The following is a 9,567-nucleotide window of genomic DNA, read 5'->3' on the forward strand; positions in this document are numbered from 1 at the left end:
CTTTTTTTCCCTTTTCTCTGACAGATGCAGAAAATGCCTTTAAAGTAAGACTTAGCATCAGAGCAGCTCTTGGAGATAAAGCAGTAAGTAGAACACCTGCTGTCTCATTTCAAGTTTTGTTTTCTAATAGCTCTGGGCTTTTTCAAATAGATGGCTTCTCTGAGTCTTTAAGTCTGATCTTTTGCCAAAGCTAAATTACAGTAACATGGGAGTCACTGATGTAATGAGTTTGCTTAAAGTACATAATCAGCACTGAGTGATTGAAAATGCACGGGGAAATTGTGCTACGGAAAACAGTTTTGAAAACTTGAAAGACTCAGACTAGTAACATAGAGCAAAGGGGGCTGTCTGGTGTGATGTAGATGCGTTTGTCTAGGTTAAGTCTGCCCTTCACTATTGTGGGCATCTAAATGTTATCAGTCTGTTTTTTAATCATCAGAAAGAAAGACTGGTGCTACCAATATATTTCATAGTGCAAAATTGTCCAGTTCTGTGTGAAGCTTCAATTCTTTCTATCTATGAAGGTGACAGTGTGGAGATTGTGCTTGAAGTAATAGAAGTTTAAAATCCTCAGAGTCTATAGGGGGTGGTAGGGTTGGGAAGATCATTTAATTAAGAAGATGCTATTGTCTAAGTTTAGTGTCAGTTTCCTGGTGTGCTCTGCATTTTTAAAAATCTAGTAGGTGATATTAATGCCTCATACTACAAACAAGCAAATGAAACCCAGATTGCTAAAGGGATTTGAAAGTATTTTATTTGCTAACCAATCAGCTGCCAGAGTTTTTGTTTTCATCTGCTAAGTAATAGTTGTTATAATAGCATATAAAATAAACATTTATTAAGGCATTATTTTACTTCCTAGTGGGGCCTTTCTAAGCACTAAACTCCTATCAGCTTCTGAGCCCTTACCCCTTTGAGTACAGGCACATCCATTCTGGTTGGATGAGTGAAAAAATACAGGCCCAGAGTCATATGTGATTCTTCAAAAATCTCAAGCCAGTAAATGGCAGGAGAGTCAAACCCAGAGAGTTTGACTGTAGAAATCCTGCTCCCAGCCAGTGTATAAGATCTCTTATCACAGAATCTTTAGATTTGACTGAATGTTAGGGATGTGATTGCAGCTAACACTGGGCTTGTCGGTTCCCCGTGGAGCTTATAGTAGTGAGAGAGTCAGTTGTCTATTAAATAGTCAGTAAAGCAAATGCAAATGTGCAGTCTTGAGAAGTATTACAGGAAGGAGAAGTATATAGGGCTCTGGCCTCAGCAGGAGCCTCTGTCCCAGGCACTTCTACAATGTCTAACGTAACCATGAACAGACACAGAACAGAGAAGGAGAGAAGGATGGCAGAGGGCTGTCACATGTGAACATAGCGATAATCATAAGGAGCTTAGTGAACATGAAGGATGGAAGGAAGATCAGGGTGTCTGGAATGGAAGCTGTGAGGAAGAACATGGCATTTAAGGACCTTGAAAAAGAGGAACTGCATGGGGAATGTGTGTCATGCTGGCAGCCGGTGGGAGGGGGGTTGTTTCACAACAGATGAACTGTTTAAAGCATCAAATGCTGTTAAGAGGCCAAGCTCATTTTGTCAAACAATGTGAAGGTTGCAGAGTTTGGTAGGAGCTGTTTTTGGAAAGATGTAGAATAGAAAAGTCAGATATTGGAGAGGGGGATAAAATAAGCAGGTTAAGTTGGGGGTGAATATGCAAAAGTATAGGTCACTCCTATAAAAATTTTGGCTTAGTCTGGAGATTGGGTCAGGAGGCTGGTGCTGTACTTCAGCTGGAAGAGTCCTTGCTTAGCATGTATGAGGCCCTGAGTTCCCATCTCTAGCACCCCATAAGCCAGGCCTGCTAGCATTTAGGAGATGGAGGCAGAAGGATCAGAAGTTCACCGTCATTCTTCATTACCCAGTTAGCCTGAAATACATAAGACCCTGTGAGGAGGAGGGAGAAGGAGATCTGCCTGTGAAAGGTTGGGGAGAGCTAGTTGTCGGAGGATCAAGTAGGCTTTTACTGTTGGTTTAGTGGAAACAACTTGAGCATGAGTAAAAGTCAGCAGACAGGCTCCAACTGGACTTCAGCACATAGAAGAAACTGATGCTGTTTCAAGTCTGAGAAGGGAGGAGAAGAGGCATTTCCAGCATACTTGTGGAGATTAGCCATTATCAGGAGAGAAATGTCTGGCACTTCAGGAGAGGATGTATGTGGTTAGGATGTATGTCGGTGGTGGAGGTTTGCTTCTTTGCCTTAGGAGGTCAAGGGAGTCTAAATGGCTAAATTGAGACATTATCTCTAAACTACAAATTTAGAGGTTAGGGATTAAGCTCAGTGGTGGAGAGCTTGCCTAGCAAGTGAAAGTCCCTGGGTTCAGTCTTCTGCTTTGGATGTTGGAGGGACTATAAAACCCAAAGCATCCAGTGAGAGCTGAGATGGAAGAAAAAGTATTATAATTGGGGTGGGGAGGTGTAGGAAGTTTGAAGCAGTCTTGGGACAGACAATTGTCTTGAGACAAAGAACTTATGGAGAATGCTAAGAGGTGAGCAGGGAATTTGAGGGTAGGGCATCATGAATTTAAAATTAAACAAATCCTATTTTTTGTGACTCTCTTGTTACTTTTGACTATTCAACTAAAATGTGAGGTTTCAGTGTTCTTAGGTGTAGGCAGAAAGTAAAATGACCCGGGATACTTGAGGACTTGGTAGAAGTGTTATTCAAACGAAGAAGCAAGACATCCGAGATGACAGATAAATACATGCAATTAATATCCACTGTGTGGTCCATGAAGTCACAAGTGTGCTCTGACAATACAATTAGTTATATATGCTTATACTGTCTATATGCCAGATACCTGGACAACAGGTCCATAAAGTACTACAAGCCTTCTTGTGTATGTCTCTTTCGGGTGCTAGTTTGGTCTGTGGGTATTAAGCCAAGACTGTAGCTCTAAGTAACCTTTTCCTTATCCTTCTTCAGTTGTACATTTTTTTATTACTATAAAAAATGTTGCTTGCTTTGCCTGGAAACTACTAGGAAGCATTTTGAAAGCCATAGTAGAAATGTGACGTGACTGCTAGACACACAGGCTTTTAGTCTTCCCCTCAACTCAAGTTGGTTCTCTCTGCTCAATTCCCAACACAAAGCAACACTAGTTAGTCTTCTCCAGATCTCTGGAGCTGTGAGCTTTACTCCCTGACCTAAGCCACACTCCTGCTGGGAGAGCTCATGCTCATCTTGTATCAAGATCCTAAATGCAACTTAAAGTCATGCTCTCGCAAGTTCTGGGTGGCATCGTCATTTTTTTTTTTAAAAGTTTTTATTTATTTTATGTATATGAGTACACTGTAGCTATACAGATGTTTGTGAACCATCATGTGGTTGCTGGGAATTGAACTCAGGACCTCTGCTCACTCCCACTCCACTGCTCCAGCCCCACTCTATCCAGCCCAAAGATTTATTTATTGTTATATGTAAGTACACTGTAGCTGTCTTCAGACACCCCAGAAGAGGGCATCAGATCTCATTACAGATGGTTGTAAGCCACCATGTGGTTGCTAGGATTTGAACTCAGGACCTTCCGGTGAGCAGTCAGTGTCCTTAAACGCTGAGCCATCTCTCCAACCCCTGTCATTTTTGTTTGCTACACTGACATTCTAATATATATGTGAGCAGGTTCCTTCCCTGTCTCCACATCCTCACAGGTCTTCCCTGTGTGTACACGCACACACAAATGTATAAGTGTATACTAATTTGTAATATCATATATAAAATTATATATACATGTAATATATATGTATACTTATTTTTAAAATTAAGATTTAGTTTTGTGTGTGTTTCTAGAGATCAGAAGAGGGTGTCAGATCCCCCAGAGTTGGAGTTACAGGTGATTATGAACCAACCTTTGTGGATACTGGGAACTGAGCTCAGGTTCTCTGAAATAACAGTATGTGCTCTGAACTGCTGAGACATTTCTCTAATCTTATATGTATAGTTTTATTAGACAAGCTCTCAAATATGCAGTTCTAGCTGGCCTTGAAAATTTTATATAGACCAGGCTGGCCCTGAGCTTGCCTTGAGTCTCTTATCCCACCCTCCTAGGTGCTAAGTTTATTTATTGTAAGCCTATACCACTGCTGGACCCTGAAGCTATTTAGGAAAGAATATATATACTCTTCATGTATAGAGAAGGTAACCAGGGGATACATTTTCTGCTGTTTTTTAAGGATCATTTATTTTTCATACTGTTCCTTCCTTAGCACTCTAAGAAAGCAAGAGTAGTAATGATAAAATATGTGTTTCTGTTCAGTATGACCCCAGATCTTAACAATACTCTCATGATGTACTAGAATGAGGTATCCAATAGGATGCATGAGAATATGAGTTGTCATGATCCCTGCTGCGTGAGAAGCATATGGAGGTGGGCGAGAAAGAGAAGGAGAAGGCAGGTGATGGAACATACCACCAAATGGACTCTTTCCCATCTCACTCACCTCTACTTTCCCTTTTCTTTCAGTATGTCTGGGACACGGATGAAGAATATCTCTTCAGAGCAATGGTGGCGTTCTCCATGAGAAAAGTTCCCAACAGAGAAGCAACAGAGTAAGCCAACTATGAAATCTCAAGTGCCTGTTTGAGATAAACATTATTTCAATTTCCTATATTGAACTTGATCTAGTACCCTCCCCTGATTTAAGGGACCAGCAGCTTTCTTTTTTTTTTAAAAAAAAAATTTATTTACTTATTTGTGTGTGTGTGTCTGTGTTTACATGTGTGTATGTATGCACACACATCATGACATGCAAGTGGAAGTCAGGACATCTTGTGAGAGTTGATTCTTTCCTCCTAGGATGTGGGTTCAGGGGATGAAATTCAGGCCCTCAGATTTGGCAGTAACTATCTCTACCCACTGAACGATCTCTCCAGCCCTTGCTTTGCTTTGTAACATTCTATGTAAAGTTGCCTGGCCTGGAACTTGCTGTGGAGCCCAGGCTGGTTTGGAACTTGTGATGATCCTTCTGCCTCAGCTATTCAAGTGCCAGGGTAACAGGCATGAGACACCATGACCAGCCTGGAACCTTCATTTTTATGAAACACTTAAACATTCACAATGGAGCTCAGCTTACAATTTCTATCATATTCCGTTTGTTCAATGGGTAATATGACTATCAATGGCCATGATCAAAAACAAAAAAATTTTTTTAAGCCTACAGCACCCGGTATTCCCAAGCGGTCTCCCATCCAAGTACTAACCAGGCCCAACCCTGCTTAGCTTCCAAGATCAGACGAGATCGGGAGCGTTCAGGGTGGTATGGCTGGAGACATGATCAAAATTATTTTTATCTTTTATGTCCTAAGCTTTCCATGTTTCTGTTGTACACATACTTTTTCTTGCAGAGAGCTAGGTAATATCAAAGAAATCTATTCTCCTCTAAAAAGAAGCCAAAATATGGACCCCTCATTGATATAGATCTTGTTAATTTTCTTAAAAGTACTTACTACAAACATTTTAAAAATAGTTTTTGTTGTGATGGTGGGTTGGTTGGTTGTTTTGTTTGTTTGTTTGTTTGTTTGAAACAGGGTCTCATGATGTCGCCTTGGCTGTCCTGGAGCTATGTAGACCAGGTTGGTGTGGAACTGAGATCTGCCTGCCCTGTCTCTCTGTAGTTAAAGGTGCTTGCTACCATGCCAGGGCCATTTTAATAGTTTTACATTTGTTCTCTACTCTCCTGGATGCATCTTCCCTATTTGCAGAGATTCTTTCCTTTTCTATTTGTGATTAGGTTACCACTCCTGTTGGCCCTCTACTCCCTCTCCTGTGCCTCCAGTCGTGAGGTGAAATGACTGGTGGGCTGGATAAAGCTCCTGTGAGCAAGCTTGCCCTGTCTGCTCCCACCAGGCTTTCCTGGTGCTGCTTCCTAGTAGAACTGTCAGGCTGTACTTGCTCTGTACAGTTAAGGAGCACCTAGATTGGAAGTTTCCGTATTGTACAGCCTGCTATGTATTACCCAAGCATATGATACCTGTCTCAATTCAGCACTACCAAAGACAGTTATGGTTGAACTTATTTCATTTCAGGATTGTTGTTGTTGTTGGCTTGAGAGAGTCTCATGTGGTCCAGGCTGGCCTTCAATTCCTTATGTAGCTAAAGATGGTCTTGAAATTCTGATCCTTCTGTCTCAGCATCCTGAGTACCTGGAATTTACAGGCATGCATCACCCTCTTCTGGTTTAATTTCCAGATTATTTTAGGACTAGGAAGAAAAATTTGCCTGGGGATTAAATAGTCTCCAATGAATCCTTTTATCTCCAAGTCCTAAGTGCTTTACTAAAGGGTGACTTTTGCAATAATTCAGAGCCCAAAGAAGAGGATAACTATCAGTTGATTTCTCTCAGATTCCCAATATATGATGTGAGCATAAAATTAAAAAAAAAAAAAAAACTAAAAAAAAAAGGAAGCTGGGTGTGATGGCACACACCTTTAATGGCAGTATTCCAGAGGTAAAGGCAGAGTGTCTGAGGCTAGCCTAGTCTACAAAGTGAGTTCTAGGTCAACTAGGTCTATGTAGTGAAACCCCGTTTCAGTGTGTGTGTGTGTGTGTGTGTGTGTGTGTGTATGCATACATATATACATATGTATAAATGTATATGTGAAGAAATAGAAGAGTAGATTTTGAGGAAGTAAAACAAACTCATGAAATGTACATTTGTATACACACATGCATATTTAAAACAGATCTTGCCCCTTTATTTTTTTACTCTTATTTTTAAAATAATTTGGTGTATGTGTATATACTATATGTGAATGCATATGTACATGCATGTATGTGTGTATGTGTGTGAAATCCAGAGTTTTATTTTGGGTATCTTCCTCTCTCAGTCTCCACTTGATTTTTTTTAACAGAGGGATTTCTCAGTGAACCTGGGGCTCAAGGATTGGCTAGACTGGCTGGCCAGGAAGCTCCAAGATCCACTTGTCTCTGCCTCCTTTGTTCTCTTCGTGACAGTGACCTGAAACTCAGGTCTTCATGGTCCTGTGGCAGGCACTTTAGCAACTGAGCTATCTCCCCAATTTCCACACGTGTATTTGTATGCATGTGTAATAATAACAATAATAATAATAATAATAATAATAATAATAATAATAACAATAACAATGTATTATACAATGACATTTTTAAGAAAGTATATAGAAAAACAAGAAAAAAATTGCCCTAAATTCTCTTCATGCTTTATCAAATTTTAAAGAAAAAATATTTAATGACATTTAAAATTTATTCTTTGAAAATTTCACAGATTTGTGCAATGTATTTTGATCATATCCATCCATTATTACCTCCCTTCCACACCCCCTAGCATTATAATTTTTAAAAATAAAAATAAGGGAGAAGGGTAGAGGGCTTAGCAGTGAAAGATGTGCAGTGTTCTTGCAGAATACATAAATTCAGTTCCAGCTCCCACATAGGGCAGCCCAGAACTTCCTGTGACTCCAGTTCTAGAGGATCTGATGTCCTCTTCTGGCCTCTGTGGGGATACCTGCATGCATGAAACAATAATCACACAGACACATAAACAGACACATACAGATAATTAGAAGAGAATCCATCTAAACAAAAACAAGGTGATTGCATTACAAAAAATCAAAAGGAAAGAAAGCAAGTATGTCTTGGGGATAATGCTAAGCATCTCTTTTGTGTACCAGCTCTCCTTGTCAGCAAATGCTGTACTCTGCTGTGTCCCTGGCACTGTGACTTCCCCCCACGTGCCTACATTTCCCCTGGTTCATGGTTTTGTTCAATCAAATGTTTCTGTTCTTGGGCAAAAGTGATGAGCTGTGTAACATTTCAGAATTTGAGGAATTCATCTTTGGAATGTTTTCCTTCAGAACTTGGGACATTGTGGTGGTTTGTGCATATCAGATCTAGTTTTTGTTTTTGTTTTTGTTTTTGAAAGGTGATTCAATTTTCAATGATAACTCAGGCTATATAGAAGTCTTGATGCTTATCATAAATCTACCAAAGTATAAACTAGATCAGGGAAGTTTTTTTCTATGAAGGCTGAAGTTCGACGGCGTGAGGAACACATTTTCATTCCATTGGACTGTGGGGTCAGCCTAAGGAAGTATATTGCTGTAGTCATAGCCTCAGAAGTAAATACCCTGTTCTGAAAGCCTGCTGTGTACTTGAACAGGCCCAACAGATGTAAAGATATTTGAACATACCCATGCCTCTCAATTTGACTTATCAAAAAACAATGACTCCCCAGGAAAAGAGAATTTCCCCAGAAATCTCATGCTGGGAGAAGGAAAAGGCAGGTACCAGCCAAGCAGGAACTTGCCTTCTGGAAAGAGATTTCAGACCACCTTACAGGATGAGAGTGAAGCCAAGACAAGGGAGAGACAATAATGGACAGGACCACATCATGACAGAAGCTGTTAGATGTACATATCCTTGGCCTTCCATTGAAACTTTGATCTTACTTTAGGGCCTCCAAGATGGACTTCGGGGCTTCTCTGGATCCCATAGTCTCCCTTCCAATGTGGCCACATTAAATAAATCTCCTTTTCTGCTTTCCACTTTTAATTTGACTCTTTTAGCTGGTTTATTGAGGGTAGGTGTTTGGGTCTGGCTTGGAGCACAGGTTCCAAATGATTTAAGCCGGATTTACTGCAGCAGGAATTCCAAAGTGTTCTAAGTTGTTTTTAAGGAAACTATCAGCTAGTTAGAAGTTTAGTCTAATTATCAGGCTAGCAGACATTTAACTACATATTATACAAATATTGGCTTTTAAGATAATTTATCACTTTTAGCAAGATAGGTAGAAGTTTATTGCAGGTGTTGCTTTCTCTTTCTAAGTAGCATAGAGCACGTAATGATTTTTTTGCTCTACTTAACTATCCAAGGATAAGTCTTGTGACCTAAAATGAACAATGTGCTCTTGTGCCCATGGAAAGGTAAGGGGATTACCCATCTCGTGCTTGCAGGGCAGCTCATTTTTAGTCCTGATTTTCAGAAACAAGAGCCTAATTCTTCCCACCCCTGGCTTTGTCTGGCCTAGTTGATGAGAAATAGCTATGGAGTCAATGTACAGAGAATTGCCTTCAGGTCAATGCTTCATACATTTAAGGAGGCAGAGGGAACATTTGTGGCTTTTTTCTTTTTTAAAAGTGAATTGCTAAAAGAAGCCATTCTTGTAGATGTTAATAAATTTTTTGATAAAAATCATTAGTCAAGGGCTGAAGAGATGACTCAGGGGTTAAAAGCACAGCTAAAAGCAATGACTGCATTTGCAGAGGACCCAGGTTCAGGTTCCAACACCCAAAGGGAGTTGTGCTTCGCAACTATCTATAACTCCAGTTCCAGGGAACCCAATGCCTTCTTCTGACCTCCATAGGCACCAACATGTGCATGGTACTGTTAATCCCAAAGATGGGAGGAGAAAGACCACAGACCCAATTCATCGTGACCAAATGAACTAAAGCAAGATTTTTTAAATTCATGTATGTGGGCTGCCTCCCCCTCAGACGAAGTTGGAGAGGTCAGCATTGGATGTGAGGAACACAAGACTTATT

At 40.3% G+C, this 9,567-nt stretch overlaps 1 protein-coding gene and 1 non-coding gene across 2 annotated transcripts in view; one reads left to right on the forward strand and one right to left on the reverse strand.

Annotated features, from left to right (window-relative positions):
* Cltrn (collectrin, amino acid transport regulator) overlaps positions 1-9,567 on the forward strand; it is a 40,902-nt gene that overhangs the window by 13,881 nt on the left and 17,454 nt on the right. The window contains exons 2-3 of the mRNA XM_031384337.1: positions 25-83; positions 4,514-4,599. Coding sequence (XP_031240197.1) covers positions 25-83; positions 4,514-4,599 — 145 coding nt within the window. The remainder of the gene's footprint in view (positions 1-24; positions 84-4,513; positions 4,600-9,567) is intronic.
* Positions 5,202-5,320, reverse strand: LOC116096074. Its single transcript, XR_004120829.1, has one exon. It is a non-coding gene; the product is annotated as a 5S ribosomal RNA (ribosomal RNA).

The sequence above is a fragment of the Mastomys coucha genome, chromosome X (assembly GCF_008632895.1).
Source record: "Mastomys coucha isolate ucsf_1 chromosome X, UCSF_Mcou_1, whole genome shotgun sequence".
NCBI classification, from domain to species: Eukaryota; Metazoa; Chordata; class Mammalia; order Rodentia; family Muridae; genus Mastomys; species Mastomys coucha.